The sequence below is a fragment of the Ochotona princeps genome, chromosome 3, assembly GCF_030435755.1.
Source record: "Ochotona princeps isolate mOchPri1 chromosome 3, mOchPri1.hap1, whole genome shotgun sequence".
Classification (NCBI taxonomy): domain Eukaryota; kingdom Metazoa; phylum Chordata; class Mammalia; order Lagomorpha; family Ochotonidae; genus Ochotona; species Ochotona princeps.
Genome location: NC_080834.1, coordinates 100,846,986 through 100,866,056, shown reverse-complemented (window position 1 = coordinate 100,866,056; position 19,071 = coordinate 100,846,986). Strand labels below are relative to the sequence as shown.

Sequence of the window (19,071 nt, the reverse complement as noted above, 5' to 3'; positions counted from 1 at the left end):
AGCTCTGTGCCCCACAGGGAGGAGAGGGCCACCCCCTGGCAGCATCCTGGAGGGGGCCCCAGGCAGCCCCAAGCCATCCTGCCTCTTCAGCCACTTTATTAGCCAGACACATCGCACTACAGGCACCCACTGCCACCGCCGCCACTGCTGCCGTCCCCCCTGCAGTCCAGGCAGCTGGCAGAGCCATCCGTGTGTCCATGGGGCTCCAAGTCCCCAGCCCCACCAGCCCTCAGTTGTGGTCAGATTCCTCCTCCTCCTCCTCCTCCGCCTCACGAAGCCACTTGAAGAAGGCTGTGACTGACTTAAGGGCCACACCCTTGCCCCGCTGCTCAGCAGGATCCTTGCTGCTCTCCCAGCTGTAGAAAGCTTCCTCCTTCACCACGTCCTCGTCATACAGGGCATCAAAGAACATCCGAAGCAGGTCTGAAAGCAAGCAGGACAGCAGTTAGAGCCACATAGCCATAGCCATGCCGGCCTGTCCCCCAGGGTTCCCTCCCAAGTTCCAGAAGTTCAAAGACCCTGACCCACCAGCCTGCCGCCTTTGTCTGATCACCCCCACACATAGAATCAGCGACTGGTGTGCAGGAACGAGCCATTCCGCCATCAGAAAAAACTTACAAACTTGCCTAGCTTCACCTTGGCAGCTTCTAACCTCTCCACTCATGGTAACTTTAGTGAGGGAAAATTACAGGCAGAATTGGTGCTCCTGCATTTGGAGTTACCCAATGATCACAAATACTGAAGGTGTAATCTAGAACACTCACTGGCCCCAAACAGTCCAAGTCCAACAAGCTCCTGGTCCAAGTTGTTTCTCCCCATGTCTTCCCTGGTCCTGGACACATCAGCTGGTGCCACATCCCCTGCCAGTAACATCCTTTATCTCCACTGTGGAATTCTGCCAAGACTCAAGCCCCACCTCCTTTTTCCCTCCACCATCCCTGACTGCTGGGTATCCTCTCCCAAGCACTTGACCTATAATCCCTGAACACAACTCACTCTATTCCACACATTTACTATTACTCTTCCCAAACCAAATTTTCACACTAAATATTTATACCCAAAATCAGAGGGCGGTAAATTAAATTTTAAAAAGCACAGAACTAAATTTCAGACATGAGAAGTTCCTGACAGAGCCAGGACTTTCAGCAGGAGCATTCTTAGCCTCAAATTCACACATCTGGGCCTCCTCAATGCCAGCCATTCCCCAATCCTATCCCAGAGTCATGGTCCATCTGTCTCTTAACCCACACTCGCTCTCCTAATCCCATACACACCACATCCTGAGGATTCCATACAATCAAACGTCCATTCTGCCACCTAAGCAGAGGGTTCCCATTCCAATTACAACCCAGTAAGACCCCAGTAAGACTTTGTCCATACTTGCTCTTAGTGAAGTACTTCCCAGCCTTTTCCAATCTGTAGTCTGCCTCCCCAGCTCCCCGCCAAAAAGTTTCTATCAGGGTGGTCACCATGATTTTGGATTCCAGAAGCCCTTAACTGTCCACCTCTTTGTACCCCATCTCAGTATTCCCCCTTGCCCTCCTCACTGCCTCAGGCAACCCCCCTTTCTTCCATTTGCACTTTGCACACATGATTCAGTATCAGCAACTCAAAGCTGCCTCTAACCTCCTCTCTTCCTCTTTCCAATTGGACCCAGTCGGGATGCCTGGCTGACATCTTTGCCCCTCCCATGCAGGGACTGCTGCCCACTTGTTTCAGTGTTCTCTATCCCAGCCAATGTCACCACACTATCATCTCACCTGCTGAAACTATCCTGAGTCTCACCCTGACTCCTAGTCTCATAGTCCCTCACCAGACTGGTGTGACCAACAGCTATCAATTCCACTTCCAAAATGTTTAGCTCTGCCCACTTGCCTCCACCACCCCCACCGTCACCAACAAAGCTGAGTCACTAGCACCAATCCTATTGTAGTTAGTCACCATATTCCACCATCCTTATCACGGTGGCAGGATGAAGACAGCGGCCCTGCACAACCTGGTCGCTGTTAACTCACTCCACCTCATCTTGCCTCTCATTCACCACAGGTAGCTGCACTCTTCCACAGCTCTCTTCCATTGTGTTAAATTCTCCTGACCTCATGGCCTTCCTTCCTTATACACACAGCCTTTGCTTAAAAGTTCCCTCGCATTTCCCACTTTTCATGCACCCCATTTCCCAGTCACCATCCCTCAAAGTGGTGTGCTAGCAGAGAGCAACCCCCTCACCCCAGCTCATTACTCCACGTCAGCAAGAGAACTGCATCTGACCCTAGTGCCTGAGAACACTCCATGCCCTGACAAAACACAGCAGGTATCTGTTCAGTATGTAACCCCAGACTCAACCTCTCAATATGGAAAACAGCAGGTTAACACCACCTGCCCTAAACAATGGTGGCAACTGAAAAAAGGTAAGGCATTCCAGCCCTGTACCAGAGGGGGCACATGACATGGTGATCCCTGTAAGATACTGTGTAACAGATAAATGCAGGTCCTTCAGTTACTTTTTCCATTGGCAAGCAGAGCAGCAACCTCTGCGATAGGAAATCAAAACAGCAAGGCACCGCACCAGTGACTATCCCCTTCCATGACTACTTTCTGCTATCCAGCAGTCCCTCCCTACCCTACCCAACCCTGAGGCCTGGCTCTTACTGGCAGGCTGTTCTAAGGTTACTACAAGGGCCTGGAGGGCATAGAGCGCCTGCAGCTCCTTCTGCTCATCACACAGATATTTCTGTAGCAGTTTTGCTCGCGCTTTCAGCACCGGAACATCCACTCGGAGAGGAGTTTCAACTATAGGAAAGAAGGCAGGAATTAGTGAAATGAGAGTCATAATCTGTTTCAGACCTAGGAGGTAAAGACTGAACTCCCTCCCATCTGTCTGTCGGGTCTACCCTTGTCCCCAGTCATCTCCCCCGACCCCTCTTACAGATAATTGCAGAATAGCAGACAGCTGTCATGAGAGCTCGAACTAATGTGTTGGATGCTAGCTGCTGCTCACTCAGGTTGGCCTATATAGAAGACACAATGGTCCACAGGTTCAAAATTATGCCCTAGGTCCACTCTTGCACAGCCTCCCCCAAGGCCACCCCAAGAAGAGGTGCCCTTCTGACCACAATCAGGAGATACACACCTCTATCCAATCGAGAATCCGCTGGTTACTGCTCCCCTCCTTCAGCAGTTTCTCCAGCTGCCTGCTCAGCTCCTCACAGGACAGTGCCTTCTGGCCAGGAGCTTCTAACTCCTCTCCCAGGGTATACTCCACCTTCTGCAACCAAAAGACCCAGTCAAGTGATAGACATACCAATCAACACATGAGGCAACTAGGTGAAGACTGGATAGAACCAAATGCTAAAATTAACCCAACTCCAGCCCCAAACCTGTTCAGTGACGAATACTCCAACATCCTGGCCTTCAGGCAGAAATTCTTTCCAGCTGAGACCAGCCTCACGCCACAATATCCCCACTTTTTTTGGACCCTGGAAAACACAAGACCAACTCAGCCACCACCCTCTCCTAGGACTCAATGGCGCAACCAAAATCCAGCAGGTTATTTGCTGAAAATCCACTAAGTACCTATTAGAAGCTAGGATGACAGATACCCCAGACACAATGTTTCCATGCCTATAAGTCCAATGGAGGGAAGGCATCCAACAAGCAGGAATTTTTTTGTCCACTATAGTCCTGACATTAGGATGAGGGAAAGGACTACAAATAACCAGGTTATATATATTCCCTCTTGTTCTTCCAATGTCACCTCCATCTAAAAAGCCTGGCTTCTCATAACTCCATAAAACAGGTGTTTGCTTATGGGAAGGAATGAATCTTAAACAACAATCTGGGCCCGGAGCAATAGCTTAGCAGCTAAAGTCTTTGCCCTGAACACACCAGGATCCCATAAGGGCACCGGTTTGTAACCCAGCAGCCCCGCTTCCCATCCAACTCCCCCGCCTGTGCCCTGGGAAAGCAGTCAAGAATGGTGCAGGCCTTGAGACCCTGCACCGCGTGGGAGACCCAGAAGAAGCTCCTGGCTTCGGATTGGCTCAGCTCCAGTCATTGTGGCAACTTGGGGAGTGAACCATCGGATGGAAGATCTTCCTCTCTGTCTCTCCCCCTCTCTGTATATCTGGCCTTGCAATAACAATAAATAAATAAACAAAACAAAAAAGTAACAATCTGAACTCATTTTCTCTAGGGAACAAGAGACCCCACAGGACTCTTTGTAAGAGTGATGACACCATCCAGTAACAAGGCCATAATTCATTTATCTTAATGCATTTTTTCATATTTTTAAAAACATTATTATAGTTATATTGCACTTTAGAAATAGAAGGTCTTTTGTTAGTAATGAGTAAATAAAAAATCTTTCAATCCATGGCACCTTAGAATTTATGAATAATAGATGCTCCTTGACTTATGACGGGTACATTTTAAAAAAATCCACCCTAAGTCGAAAACACCCCAATCTGAAAAAACAACACCTTGAAAAAAATCCTATCATAAAACTGAAAAATCCTAAATTGAAACCACTGTTAAGTCAAGGATTGTATGTACATAAATAGTGTACATATGCCAATTATTAATTCTAAACAGAAAATGCCTTGGAATATATGTTTATCATCAGATCATGATGCTGAAAAATCAAGTTCTTTTAGCTTCTTTTCTCCAGATACCAGATAGCCAGACTCTTGAAACTACACATTCTGGTTTTTCACTACCATACTGTCTTTCCCCATCCTGCCACCTTTATACTCACTCATCACTATAAATTTCATTGTACAGTCTCCAGTGACCTTCAAAGAAAGCCTGCTGGCATGAACACTGCAAATGCTTGTGTGCAACCTTCTCAAAACACTTTTTCAACAATTTTCAATTATTTTATTTCACACTTTACTTACTTAACACTGGCGCTTTTTAAAAGAAGAATTTACTGGAGAAACAGACACAGAGAAACCTCTCATCTGCTGGTTCACTTTCCAAATGCCCCATACAGCTGGGGCTGGGCTGCTGGAGACTCAGGAGGTGGGATCACAAGCTAGATTTCCCACGTGGATGACCTGAACCCCATGCATTCAACATGGGACATGAGCATTTTGACCACTAAGCCAAATGTTCACCCTATTAATTTGTTTCCCATCCTCTGCTGTATCCCAGTATTTAGTACATCATAAGCAAAAAAGTGCTAGTTGAACATGTGAATAATGAATAAGTCAATCACCAACCTAGGGTTCTAGACTGCCTTTCTTGCCCAGCATGGCCAGAAAAGACTACTCCCTACATGACAGGAAGCAGTCTGAAGGATACTGCCTGCTTCACTTTTCCTCCTCCTCTGAGTACCAGCACAGTCCTGCTATCATCATGACTCCATCCCATCAAAGAACCATGAAGGCTTCAGAGCCAACACAAGCAGCCACACCACGCAGGAGGAGGAATCCCAAACACATCTTCACTCACCATGCTTTTGCACAGGAGTCGCAGGATCTCCAGCAACAGGGAAGCAGCTTTGCCCAGGGGTCTCAGATTCTTTGTAATTTCCCTAGAAGAGAAGGAAAAAACAAAAAACAAAACAAAACAAACACTGCTGCCAGCTTCCACAACTCAGGCATCCAATCTCCCACACCTTCTTCCTTTAATCCCTTTCCACCAGTCTTTACCCTCCCCCAAATTCCAAGAGGGACTTACCGGAACAGCTCCCCCATGGGCACACCACCTTCCTGCAGAATGGGTGTTACCAGTTCCGCCAGGTAAAGCCACACATGGGGTATGTCAATTTCCATGTCCTCAGCCAATTCTAGGATTTCATATAGCCTGCAAAGGGAATTCTAAGTAGGCACTCCGGAGAGGCAAGTCAGACCCCTAGCCTCTTCTGGAACAACATGGCAAGGATCTACGACAGAGTTCCCCAAGGATACTTTTTAAGATCTGGGGTAACTGGGCCTGGTGTTGTGGTCTAGCGACTAAGGTCCTTGCCTTGAGCGCGCTGGGATCCCATATTGGCGCTGGTTCTAATCCTGGCAGCCCCGCCTTCCATCCGGCTCCCAGTTTATGGCTTGGGAGGGCAGTCGAGAATGGCCTAAAGCCTTGGGACCCTGTACTCGCACAGGAGACCTGCAGGAGGTTCCGGGCTACTGGCCTCAGACTGGCTCAGCTCCGGCCGTTGCGGCTGCTTGGGGAGTCAATCAGCAGTCAAAAAAAATCTGTCTCTCCTCCTCTCTGTACATATGACTTTCCAATAAAAATAATAATAAAATAAATCTTTAAAAAAGATATGAGGTAACTCCTCAAGTTAAGACCACCTTCTTCTAGTCTTAGATGGTTGAGGATGATTGCCCTTCCCCTCCTCCCAAAATAACATTTACAGATTACAGAGATGGTGGAGGCTACACTCTGATGTGAAGTTCCATGGATCCAACACAGAAGACAGGAACTGTGGATATGTCCAGAGCAATCAATCATACCCTTTGTAGTACTGAGCAGTGGAGAGGTGTCCAGCGCAGAGCAGCTGGTGCAACAGCTGCCCCATATGCTCACGAGCAATGGCACTGCGCTCCAGAGTGGACTCGATGCCATGCCGCACAAAGATGAAGAGCAGGGAGGGTGAGGCTAGCTCCTGGACACACTGTACTGCCTCCTGAGGGGCAAAGGGCATGGGGAAAAAGGGGTCACCGTCTGAACAAGAGGCTGCCACCTCCAAGTATCTCGATGTGCAACTCATCAGGCATCCCCTCCCCTGCAACCCTGTGCCACCTACCTTCATGTCATTGAGATGGAGGTATTCTTCAATGATGGCCTTGGACTTCTTCTCCAGCTCCTCCTCAGAGAGTGCAGCCTTCGGGGGGTTCACAGGGGGCAGGGTGGCTTCCCGCTTCACTGCAGTAAGAAAACAGACAGACCAACTCTTCAGATCCACTCTTCCCTAGTAAACAATCTGGAACTACCAAGACAACTGCAGACCAGTTGATCCCAAGCCAGACAGCACCCTCCTCACACCCTTCTTTTCCAGTCTCACCAGCATCCCGGCCTCGGTCCCGATCCTCAGTAAGACTAGCTGCCTTGCGCAGTCCCTCAGGCTGGGAGGGCCGTTCTCTACTTCGTTCTTCTACCTCCTTGCTGAAGCTCCGTTTGGTGGCTGGCGTTCGTGCACGATCTAGCCGGTCCCCTCGGTCACCTCCCCGTTCACTTCGCTCTAGGCGGTCTCCACGGTCCCCAGCTTTCTCGCCTCGCTCTCGACTCAAGCTACTCCTGTAAGAAAAATGGACAACAGGCCACTTCTCACCTGTACTGCCCAGACAACTTGCTGATAATGATCCTACATGCCGAGTATGCTGGGTGGCATTCCTGGCATTAGGAATATGCCCAGTCTGAGCCTCTCAGCCAGGGGTTCTAGGCTTAAGGAATCCCTAATCCTATAGCAACAAGTGAAACCCAGCTGCCGTACTCAGTGTGCAGACGACAAGCATGAGCTCTCACCTCTGCACCACACGCCTGTTATCTGTGCTTTCTGTGGGCACTGCCTGCTGAAGGGCTGAGAAGCGATTCAAGGTACTAGTTGCTGGACGTGAAGTTTCTGATGCTAGGAAGGAAAATAAAGAAAGCTCTAATTAAGACTTCTGGTTGCTTCCATTCTCTTCCCTGCTTGCCATCAACGATAGTTTGTCTCAGGGCCGAAATAAAGGAGTTCCACCTTTGAATCACATATGCATCTCTTGGATAACCTTTGAACTAAAAGCCTCCCCTGTAACACTGCCTCCAGGGGAGCCCAGACTGTAACCACACAGCTCCACAGAGCAGCCTCCATACCTGCATCTGAAGGTTTGGCTCCTGAGCCTCCGCTGCTGCCTTTGCCCCAGCTGAGGCGCCCTCCAGGTGCAAAGAGTTGATTGTTAGAATCAATAGAGCCAGGCTGAGGAAAGAGAGGGGGTACAGTTACAGGCCTGGCTTGGCCAAAGCTCTTACCCAGCATCACCACACAGTCACACAGATAGTGAGGCCCAGACCGGGGATCATGCAAATCGTTTTTTGTGAAAAGGTCAGACAGTAACATTTAGCCTTGCCAAGTCTCTACTGCAGCCACTGTAGCATGCTTGTAGCTGCAGGTGATACTTCAGGGAATGAACGCAACTGCATTCCAATACAGGGTCTATGGACAGTCAAATTTTAAGTTTCATTACTTGTACATAGTAAAACACTCTACTTCTGATTTTTCTCCATCATTTACAATGTAAAAGCCATTCTTGGCTCACAGAATACACGAAAGCAGGCAAAAGGCTAGAACTGGTATGCGTGTCACTTTGCTGGCCATTTTCAGACCAATGTGAATATATTCCTTAGAGCCGGTAGTCCCAGTTCCAACATCCTAACCAGTTAGCCTAAGGGAGAGGATTCAGCAATCACTTCCCCAATCTTAGGAAAGCAAGGTGACCAAGAGCCAAAGTGAGCTTCATGCCTGCTTGACCATACAGCATACCCTATTACCTTCGTGATCTTGGTGAGTCGTGAGGTGTCAATAGGACGGCTGCCTTTGCTGATTGGGACTGTATTCCAGCCACCATCATCCACAAGTGGAAGGCCACGGCCTGAGACAAAGAATGTCATACTGCTGTAACAAGTAAATTCTAACAGCCCCATCCCCTTGGGAATCCCCACCTTCTCTTCCTCAGATCCTCAGTTCCATCATGAGGATTCAGTGGCCCAGACACGTGGCACTAACAGAATGTCATCAGTGGAAGCATACCCTTAGATTCCTTCACTGCCCACTCCTTGATCCCAGCCTCAGACTCACTGATGGGTGGGCCAGGAGGGCCACCCCGGCGCTTGTCACTGCCCTTGGCCATGAGCTGCTGCACTTTGATGTGCTCCCTATGCTCCTCCATTTCAGCCTCCTTATGGATCTGGTCAATGGTCTTGGGACCCTGATCCCCTCGCCGAGGCACCCAATTGCTCTGTGGGGATAGGAGGCCAGGCACAATTGTCAGGGGCAACCAGACAAGGCAGTGTCCGTGAATACAGGAAACCTCTAAGGAGACACACACCTGTCGTAGATCTAGCACATCCTGCAGCATGAAGCGGATGCGGGATGAAGTCTTCTTTTCTTTAATGATTTTTTCCATCTGGTTGAAGTACTGATCCATTCGGGGCTAGCGAGAAGCCAAAATAAATAAACAAATCAAAAAAGTTTCAGCACCTCATGACCAACTACAGGCCCTCAGCAGCCCCCTAATGACAGCCAAACAGGACCTCATCAGGGAACGACGGGCGGGTGGAGGGGGGTGCGGCTCAGGCCCTACCCATCAACAGTCAAGATTCCCTACCTTGGCTTTTTCAAAATCCAAATCTTTGCCAATGGTAGTGAGTAGTCGACAAAGGCATTCTAGGGACTCTTCATCATGGTTTTTAAGTAGTTTGACAACACAGTCATGCATTATGGCCTCCGTCAACATCTTCAGCTTGAACAACTCCCCGATAAACTTGATATTCCCTAAAGAGCGCCGCCGTGCAATGTCCCGAGCTTCTTCCAGCTCCTCCTTCAGGCGTCCCCGTTCCTCTGCCTGCCAGTCAAGAGACAGGGATGATTAAACACATCCAAAGACTCAACTAAAACCCTTCTCCTCTATTGTCTACACAGCCAAATCTAACCGCAAGTACTCATGTCCTGAGGAAGACAAACCTATTCAAGATACAACAATCCCCACCCCACCCAGGCTTATCCCAAACTCCAAACATGAACATAACTGGGTGGTGGAGGAAGGCAGTGATTAGACCACAAACTTGAGGTAAATTTTCTCACCGTAGCAGCTTCATCCATCTCCTTTTGTTTTTTTTCAAAAACCTCATCATCATCCTTATCTTTCTCAAATTCCTTCTGACACCGATTCAACAATAATTTTCGGAAGTTCACAGTCACTGTTGGTTTTTCTGTAGTGGGCACTTTCAGCTGCCAGTAAGAAGAATGTCACATTTAGACTAGCTCGAGGAAAGGGCAGTAATCCAAGTCTGCCCTTGGCCATGAGCTGCTACGCTTTGGTGTGCTCCCTATGCTGCCTGCAGACCTCTGGCCTCAGCTCTCGCATCCTCCCTCCGACCCCTCAGTGTCTTGGGAACCAAAACGGGAAGCCGGACCATGAAACCAAGAAAACCAGAAAACTAACCGCCATGAGGCAGCGGCACATGTTGGCATAGGCCACTGAAAAGTTGGGTTCGGAGATAGCCTTCTCAAAGATAAGGTCAATGACCCCTTTGAGGCGTTCCTCAGTGTCAATGGCCAGCTGTGTCACCTGCTTCATCAGCTGCTGGAACATCTGGGGTGTCAGCTTATTCAAGATAGAGCGCACCCTGCGGAACAGGTCCTGGCGAGGAGAGTGGACAAAGATCCAGTGAGGCAGGACAGTGTAGGGGCTTTGGCAGGTGCTAAGTGGTAAGGTCAGACGGAGCAGGCAAAGAAAGGCAGCTTTGCAGGCAACTCGGAGGAGCAGGAACAGCAACCAGAAGCAAGACTTGCCAGTACCTGGGTTTTGCTGCCATCAGCATCCTCCTCCCCTCGATCCTTATCAGCTGCTGTACGCTTGCTGCTGGGTTTCCAGGCTTTCTCAGCTTTGTTCAGTTTTATATCTTCTGTCATTATCACTGAGGCAATGATCTTGCGGGGCTCTTTTCGGGGGCCCTGTTGAGAGCGCCGGGGTCCCAGGCCAGCCTGCTAAACATAAGATAAAGACACAACTACTCAGCACACGAGACATCATGGCTGACTTGTTCCCACTCCACGCACCTCCCATGCCCAGCTGGGCCTCCAGCCAGCCCCACTCACCGGCCCTCGGGGCAGCTCCCCACCTGGCCCACCCCTGGGGGGACCACGGCCACTAGGGGCTGGTCGACCAAGGTTGGCAAAGGATGGAGTGAAGTCTGGGCCGCAATTTATGCCTGATAGTCTAGAGGGATCCAGTGGCCGTAGTGGCGTTTTATTGGCCTGTGGAGAGAAGATGGAAAGCCTCACAAGGGGGCTGGGGTTCCTGGTTACCCTCTGTGGACCTCAGGCTCCTCCCTAATCCACCCAACGCCCCATCCTCCTCTAACCACCAACCTTGTCCAACACCACATCACTTATATGGGGCAATCCCTCCGGCTTCTGCATACTGGCAAAGATGAATTGAAAGCCAAGCAGGAACTCACGGTCATAACGCTTTTTCTCCTCAAGGTTTAGAGGCCTCCACTGATCTGCAAGATGAAGAGGATGAAGTACTGATATATTCTCAGCTTCTGACACTCTATGAGGAATCACCAGCCCTTCTTCACCCTCCTTTCCAGCATACCTGACTTATACTCATACTTCTGTTCCCCCTCAGGCTGGATGTTTTCCGCATTGTTAATTTTGTCTTCTTTCGCATCCCAGGTCTCATCTGCTTCTTCAGCCCGGGAGGGCGCGCTGCTGCCCTCAGTCTCTGAGCCTGGATTGCTGCCTGCAGGGGGCTGATTTTCCACCTCTGGCACTGCCGGGTTAACCTGGAACCATGGCACAATCCAGTTTTGATTGCAGAATGAAATGACCAGTTTTACACCTCTCTCCTACTTTGTTCTTCCTTACCTCTTTGAAGGCATCTAGAAGGTCTCCCACAGCCTCCTTCTTATTTAGCTCCTTAATTTTCCGTCTTCTCTTTGGCACAGATACTGCCACTAATTGAGAAAGAAGCAAATCAGGGACGGGAATAATTTCAAGGAGTACAGCTAATGCCAGGAAAAACTAAAAGGCAATCCAGGATGCAATTTCCTCTTCACATCACCCTGTCTGGGCTTTAAAGTCCTTCCTGTAGCTCTCAGGTGCCATCACAGGCTTCTGTGACCCAGACACATGATGTACACAGGTCAGCCAAACATAAGACCTATTCTCCCTGCCCAGCACCACCTCCACCATCCAGCCACTTTACCTTGGGTGGCAGTGACTGCCTCCACACTCTGGGGTAAGGGGGCAGGGACAGGGGTGCTCTCTGGGGCGTGTAATTCTTCTCCTCCTTTCTCACTCTCCGCTTCTCCCGTTTCTCCTTCCTCCTCTTCTTCCTCTTCTTCCATCTCCTCCTCCTGAGCAGGGGAAGTAACTGGGGAAGCTGTGGCTGGAGTGGCAGAGGGACCGACAGAGGGAGCTGGAGACACTGTATCCTCCTTGGTCTGCTCCTCAGGCTCACTGACTGGGCTTAAGTCCACAGCTGGTGGTGAGGGGGCTCCATTGAGCAGTTCCTCGGATTGGGCAGTTGGAGCAACAGGCACGGGGGATTCGGAGGGGCAAGCTGCAGAGGGGAGAGGGGCGAGCTCTGTGTTTGACTCCACCTCTGGTTCCAGATCCTCAGAGGGGACCACGCCATTAGGCTCATGAATTTCCATCTTGTGAGATGCCGGTGGGGTGAGAACCTGGAGAGGACTGGAAGAGAACTCAGATACTGAAATTGGTTTGCTCAGCGTCACTTCAACTTCCAGTATGGGTTCAGCAAGAGGAGCAGGTTCTGGAGAGAGGCAATATGGCTCCCCAGTTTCATGGGAGATGGGGGTTGATTCTTCCACAGGCATCTGTATCATCCCCGTTGTCATAGTGTCCCCAGGAATAGAGAGGACCGCAAGATTAGGCTCAGAGCCCGGTTCTAAGATTGGGGGTGGAGACGGGGTCGGGGAAGGTGACGAAGGCTGGGACTCTGAAGGGCTGTGCTCTGGGCCAGGCAGTACTGTCCGGCCTCCCATGATTGCTCCTTGCGACCGGTCATCTGTGCCATAGGAAGGAAGAGTGAGTAACTAAAGGCAAGTCCTTCTGTGCTGGTGCTCCTCCCCTCAGCCAAAGCATCTCCCACCCAAACATTTTCCCCCTTCTCATCCAAAATATAACTGGCCCCTACAATCCCATCACCTGAAGCCCATGTCACTATCCAGCACCATTTAATTCAGCCCTGCCACCTCAGCAGTTTTAAACTGTCACATTCCTTTTCCCAGGAAGGCTCCACCTCCCTCCACTTACTTACCTGGCCGGACTATGACAGCAACCTGGGGCGACTCCCCATTAGCCTGGGGCTCCAAAACGCCTCCCGTCTGCAGGACACAAAGGGTTACCAAGTTTGCACTGAAGAGTCCCACAACCCTTCTTTACTAGAGCCATTTCTACTTTAGCTCAGCCTAGAAATCCAGGAAAGCAGGGAAATAAATCCCTTAGTTGAAGGAAAAGATTGAGGGAGTTGGGAATCCAGGCAAGCATAGCCAATCCCAGGCAAGGTGCCACTCAAACAGACAATACCTGGGGAGGGGTGGGTGTAGAGGCAGTGTGGGCCCCTGACATTATCTCCTCCGTGATATCCTTCCCTCCTTGGTTTGGATCTCGAATTCGGATCTGAGAAAAGAAAGCTATGGGATGAGAGGGCAGCAGGAGGAATCCCTCTCCACCCTGCCCCACTGCTGGGACTCTAGGTCAACCCCCCACCCCCCCCCACTGGGCAGCAGGTGGGTGGGTGCCAGAAACCCCATGAGTTCTACTGTCAACCCATCTAGCTGCTCTTGTAGTCCCTGCCCAAGCCCCCACCCACAAGAGACTTTTGACCTCACAGAGCAGCCTGTACATCACAATGCCCCTCCCTCCCTCACCCCTGCCCTACTAGCAATCCCCACGTCAGTGCCTGCACACCCTGGGCTGCAGGACCCCCATCAAGCTCCTAGCCAGGCTCACTTGTGGCTAGTCGGCCTGATCTCTGGGGGCAGGGCCCAGATCCAGTGGGTGGAGCCAGGGTGACTCAGCGGCTTCCCCAGCACTGGCACCCTATTCTGGGCACCACGCCCAGGGCTTGAGGACTGAGCAGAGGCGGAGGCCTGAGAGCTTCCAGGACTGAGAGTGGGGGGTGGGGCCACAGAAAACAAACTACTTTCAAGTCAAGCCACCAGAAACCCACAGTCCAGCAGAGTTCTGATGGGCCTCCAGAGCCCACGGGTCCCAGAGAACTGACTCCAGTTAAATCAATCTTTCTATGAGCTATGCCCAAATCCAGTGTCTTTCAAAGAGACCTGAGCATTCCAGACATACCCCACGCTGTCTCCGCCTACTCCCAGCTAAAGATCTCCTTCCTACCAATGCCCCAAGGTACCTGACCTCCACTCACCATTTCCTAGACCCTCCCCAGAGCTTCTGCTGTCACTCACCGTTTTTCGCTCCCTCTTTGGAGCAATCTGGGGTGGCTGGTTTACCAAAACCGGAGCAGGGGCCACTCCAGCAGGAAACTGCTGCACACCTTGAGCTGGGTAGTAGGCGCCAGCTTGGGGGAGGGGACAAAAAGAAGAATGGTGGCAGCGTCCGGGTTCAACCATATACTAATGCTCAAACACCTCCCACCCTCAGAACCTCTCATCACTCACAGCCGGCCCACTGCCCTGCCCTGTCCTCCTCCCCCAGGGAATTAGGTGTCTGTCAAAGCTGGGGAACCAGTCTAAACTGCGTTTACAAGAATTCCTGACACTGACTGACACAGACACACACATGCTGTAAGCAGGAACTCCTTCCCATGACATGCTAGCTGCTGACCAGGAGAGCTAAGGTCCTCTCTACCTTCCAAGGAACTCTTGTGTATGTATCCCACCCACAGCAACACATACTACTCTGAACCTGAAACAAACAGCCTGGCTAGGAAACAGCTGATTTGCTAAGCCTGTTCAACTCAACCTTAGCCTAGTTTCAGTATCTGGCCCTTAGCAAAGCGGCAAAGAAACAAAAGGTAACATTATGAACTGAGCCCCCCCCCAAAAAGTAATTCCTTAAAGCAATGGTCTCCAAAGTGCGATCAATTCTTTAATCTCATTCATGATTTACACTTGGTTTCCCCAAGTGTCATACACATTATGTTGAAATTATGCATAGATATACATACAGAAACATACATGCATTAAAAGTACATACTCAAACTTTTTCCTGATAGGTGATCAAAAACATTTTGGAAACCACTGCCATAAAGAACAGACTAATCCTCTTCTGGAATACAAATGAAAAATAGCCACAAATCCATGTTGCATGCCAATCCCCCCTCCCACCGCCACCATGGAAAGACCACCACAGAAAGTCTAACAGGCTGTTCTAAACCTCTGCACCTTGGGCCTACGTTCCTCAACACAAGGACTCCCAACCCCCTTGGCAACAGAGTCAAGCCTTGATCCCCACCAACACCAGTTAACCATTAAGCATTAATCCACCAATCCCTACTACTAACCCTATTATTTTTAGTCCCCAAGCCAAGTCTGACAATGACCAGGGTCTTGGGCTTTAAGAAGCAGTGGGTGTCTTCCGGTTCCCTGAGATGCACTCTCACCTCTCACTCCCTCTCTTGCTTACCATAGGTCCCAAATTCTGTAGGGCTTGCACCTGTATAGAAGCCTGGGGCTCCTGGCTGTACAGGGTACTGCTGTGTCGGGACAACATATGTGGAACGCCCCTGGGTGGGGAAGAGAGAAGAGGGAAGAGAAGGAGTTGAGGAAGCTGCCATACCAGACAACAGACAGAACACAGGGCAAGACAGGACAAGCCAATTCTGGGCATTGAGCAGAAGTCCCATCTCTAACGAAAAGACAGGTCAAGGGAATTGGGGCAAGGGAAGGCGAGAGTTAGAACACACGGTGCCACAGCTCCCAAGCCTCCAGCCTCACCTGTCCAGAGATGTAGTAGGCCCCCTGGGAGGCTGGGTATGAGATCTGGGAAGGGATCATCATTACTTGGGATCCAGCAGGGTAGACATGGGCAGCTGGGCCAGGGCGGGCAGGGGCTGCACTCTGCACTCGGGAGGCTGCACTGCTCGGGGGCTGGGCCCGGCTAGGGTAGAAGTGCTGTCAGGAGCGAGGAGAGAGGAAGTTGACACTGAGAAAGAAAGCATGCAGCAGCAAACTGGGTCCCTCCGCCATGCCTCTCTGGTCTGGAAAAGAAGTACTGTACTGTAGGGTTCTAAGGATGAACACCAACCCTTCCAAGATACACTTGACCATCTTGATGGGTAGCCTCCTGCACTTAATAAGCCCTCCAAACTCAGAGGAACAGCTGGTGTTGGGTGTGTGGTTTTATCCTCACTGCCATGCATCCTCACAGCACCTCCACCACACAACCCTCTGAGGGGCTTCCTGACCCCTAGATGCAGCATGCCCAGGAAGGGCCCTTTCAAGGACACCCTCCCTCCCCAGCATGCACTGCTCTGCCTGAGATCCTGAGGAGCTAAGAGCCAACATGCAGGTCTCCCAGTTCCCGCACACCCTCTTCAGGATTTAGCTTCTAACATGCATCACTCAAACTAGGGACTCAATCAGCATAAAGTATGACCCCAAAAACTCCCAACCCCTCTGTAGCCTGACTAGGTAGGGATGAGGGTGAAAATGAGACCAGGAGATGTTCCAGATTAGAAAAGGGGTTTTACCTGCAGAGACCTGAATCCTCCCTGAGAGCACATGGGGACAGGAAAGAAGAGAATTACCCCCAGGGTGATGAGGGGTTAGAAAACCCAAAGCAGTGGGATAAGAGTCCTCCCACTTAGTGAGAAAGAACTGGGGGAACAGAAAAAGGCAAAAAACCAGCTCGAGCATTTATCTTGCCCTAGCCCAAAAGAGAAGGCAGGGAAGGGAACAGGGCAATGACCACCTCCCAGGAAAAGAACCAGGAAAGAAAGGGTTGGCAGCAGGGGCCAAAGCACTACCCCAATTTCCACAGGCGCCAGGCCCCCAGTGTGCCCCTCTCACCGACAACCTACTCCCCAAGGGGCCAGCCACCAAGTAACCAACAGTACTCAGTGGCAGAGCCTCAGGCCAGAAAACAGATCAACTGCCTGGAAACTGGCAGAGCACACAGTCTCCACAGTTCCCCTCCCAGCTGCTACCCAGGTCCCCTACTCCCCTCCCAGTGGCCCCTCACCTGGCGGGGCTGAGAAGGCGTGTTCATTTGTGTTGCTTGTGGCGTACTGAACACCACCGGTGCTGTCTGCCCCGGGGGAAACGCAGGCTGAAGGAGGTGGGGGGAGACCAGAGTTCAGCAAGAGGGGAAGCCAGGGTGGGGCTGGAACCCACGCGGGTGAAGTCAGGGGAGCAGACCTTCAGCAAGAACCTCAGCAATCCACATACCCCCTCCCCATGACAGCCCCTGGGGGACAGCCAAGGGGACCTGTCTCCATTTGGCAGCTGGCAGCTGCACTTTGCCCTGACAAGGATGGGGGTGGGAAAATCCCAAGGCTGGAACCTGTTTCTGACACACGAGGGCGGGAACCTGGTCTCCCCCACCCCCATCCCAGCTAATTCCTCTCTAATTACCTGTGGGAGTCCAGGGGATGGGGCGGGCGGGGGGCCTGTGGGCTGTGGAGCTTTGTTCATTTCATTTGGTGCCACATCAGGGTCCCCCCAGCACCTGTTGGGAAAGAATGAAGCTTGCAAAGGGGAAGAGACCCAAGCTATGGGAGTTGGAGGGGACGGGGAAGGGAGGAAGGGTTGAAGCAAGGGCCGGGTCCAACGCAAAGCGCTGCCGCTGGAGGTGGCAAGGGAGGAAGCAGCAGAAAAAACACTCCGGCCGTGCATGTCCCCACCCCACCAACACGTTGTCGAATCCACATTACCCCCAACCTCCCCACCCTGACCTGCTGCAAGGGCCCCCTCTCACTCACCCCTTCGGTTAAGAATAAGTCCACGGTGCGGCCTACAGGTTCTGAGCATCCGAGGGCCTGGGGTTGGGAGGTGAGGGGCATCAACCTGGCTCCACGGGGCCCAAGACCAACCAGACCGGAAATTCCAGGTCTCGCTGGCACCAGGCTCCCGGATCACACACGGAGCTAGCAGCTTCAGCCGTGGTGTCCCCACCCCAACCCCCACCCGGGGACACCGGGTTCGGGGCCTGGCCCAGGGGCGCAGAAAAATGACTCCTGCCTCAGGGGCACCCGGGCCGCGGGGCCAGAGGCGAGGCCTGCCGGGGCTGCAGCCCAGGAGTGTAGGCCAAGGCAGGGCGGGAGTCGGCCTTTATAAAAGACCAGGTGGGCGGCGGCGAGCCGGTTTCAAGCAACGCGAGGGTCTGCCCGGAGGGCGGGCGGGGCCGGGGGCTCCTCCCTGCCCGCCGCCTCCCTCCCCTGCGCCCTCCCTGCGCAGCGCCGGCCAGTGCCAAAGAACAACGTGTCACTTCCAGGCGGCCCGGCAGCGACGGGGGGGCGGCGGGCCTGGGGCCGCGGTGCCTGCGTCCGCGGGCAGCCGGGCCTCCTCGGGTTGGGCCCGAGTGGCATTTTGCGGCGGGCGAACCCGGAGCCCACCCAGCCCCGCGGGGCCCCACGCTCCCCACCCCCACCCAGCAGCCAGGCCCGGCCAGGCCGGACACACGTGGGCCGGGGATCGAGCCCTGGGCGGGCAGGGGCCCGAGCTCGGGCCGCGGGGCCAGGACGCCGGGGCGGCGGTGCAGGGTGGCCGGTCCCGGCCCGGATGGCGACGGATGCGGGGGGAGGGGGTGGGGGGGCCGGGTCGGGCCCGGACATGGCGGCTTTACCTTCAGTCTCCTTCAGTCCGCGCGGCCGAGCCCCACGCAGCCGCACAGACGTAGTCCACAACCATTTCCGGCTCCCCGCACAGATCCCGCTCGGCGGCCACCGCTTCTCCGCAGGCGCAGCCGGCACCCCCACGTGACCGGCGCAGGAGGCGGAGCCACGCCGGGCGCCGGCGCAGCGGAGCACATGGGGCTTACCCACCCCGTCACGTGACAGCTTCTGCCCGCCCCCTTGTCCCCTCCCGAACTTTGGAACTTCCAGTTCCACACCTCCCGGCGTCTCTGTTCGGCAGTTCTTTCGTTCATTCATACTTGGAGCATTTTATTGAGTGCATGCTAAGTGCCAGCGGCGGGGCGTGGGGGATACGGGAGGGGGACTGAGAATGTTGAAATTTAACTTAGGCCTAAGTAAACCGTGGTGAAGTGTGACTTGTGCAGCCTTCCAGTGCTCACAGGATTGCAGGGTGTTAACAAAAGAAACTGAATGTTACTGGAAAGGTTGAAACATTCTAACTAGAGAAGCACTTAAGGGTGGACTTGTTTACAAAAACCAGTCTTTCTCAGGGAGGAGCAAGTCACTC

The 19,071-nt window shown here is 52.3% G+C and overlaps 1 protein-coding gene and 1 non-coding gene across 5 annotated transcripts; both read right to left on the bottom strand.

The window, feature by feature from the left end:
- Nucleotides 1-79: 79 nt before the first annotated feature.
- On the bottom strand, nt 80-18,640 carry EIF4G1 (eukaryotic translation initiation factor 4 gamma 1). 4 transcript variants are annotated; one of them, XM_004577740.4, is made up of 33 exons: nt 18,494-18,640; nt 17,631-17,687; nt 17,284-17,377; nt 16,892-16,978; nt 15,646-15,822; nt 15,335-15,434; nt 14,155-14,267; nt 13,262-13,354; nt 12,993-13,059; nt 11,916-12,740; nt 11,576-11,664; nt 11,304-11,493; nt 11,075-11,208; nt 10,802-10,960; nt 10,502-10,687; nt 10,146-10,343; nt 9,785-9,931; nt 9,309-9,545; nt 9,030-9,134; nt 8,780-8,939; nt 8,473-8,573; nt 7,798-7,900; nt 7,468-7,570; nt 7,007-7,239; nt 6,749-6,867; nt 6,456-6,628; nt 5,680-5,805; nt 5,452-5,533; nt 3,378-3,476; nt 3,131-3,265; nt 2,927-3,008; nt 2,650-2,790; nt 80-423 (listed from the first exon to the last, which is right to left on the bottom strand). In XM_004577740.4, exons 3-33 carry the CDS (start codon nt 17,341-17,343, stop codon nt 230-232), a joined length of 4,818 nt encoding a protein of 1,605 aa, XP_004577797.2. In that variant the 5' UTR covers nt 17,344-17,377; nt 17,631-17,687; nt 18,494-18,640; the 3' UTR covers nt 80-229. The 4 variants fall into 4 exon arrangements, with proteins under 4 accessions (XP_004577797.2, XP_058518149.1, XP_058518150.1 ...); XM_058662166.1 differs by having other exon boundaries at nt 10,502-10,690; nt 18,494-18,639; XM_058662167.1 differs by lacking the exon at nt 16,892-16,978 and having other exon boundaries at nt 10,502-10,690; nt 18,494-18,639.
- LOC118758984 (small nucleolar RNA SNORD66) lies at nt 8,650-8,725 on the bottom strand. The gene has a single exon (XR_004995913.2). It is a non-coding gene; the product is annotated as a small nucleolar RNA SNORD66 (small nucleolar RNA).
- Nucleotides 18,641-19,071: the final 431 nt, after the last annotated feature.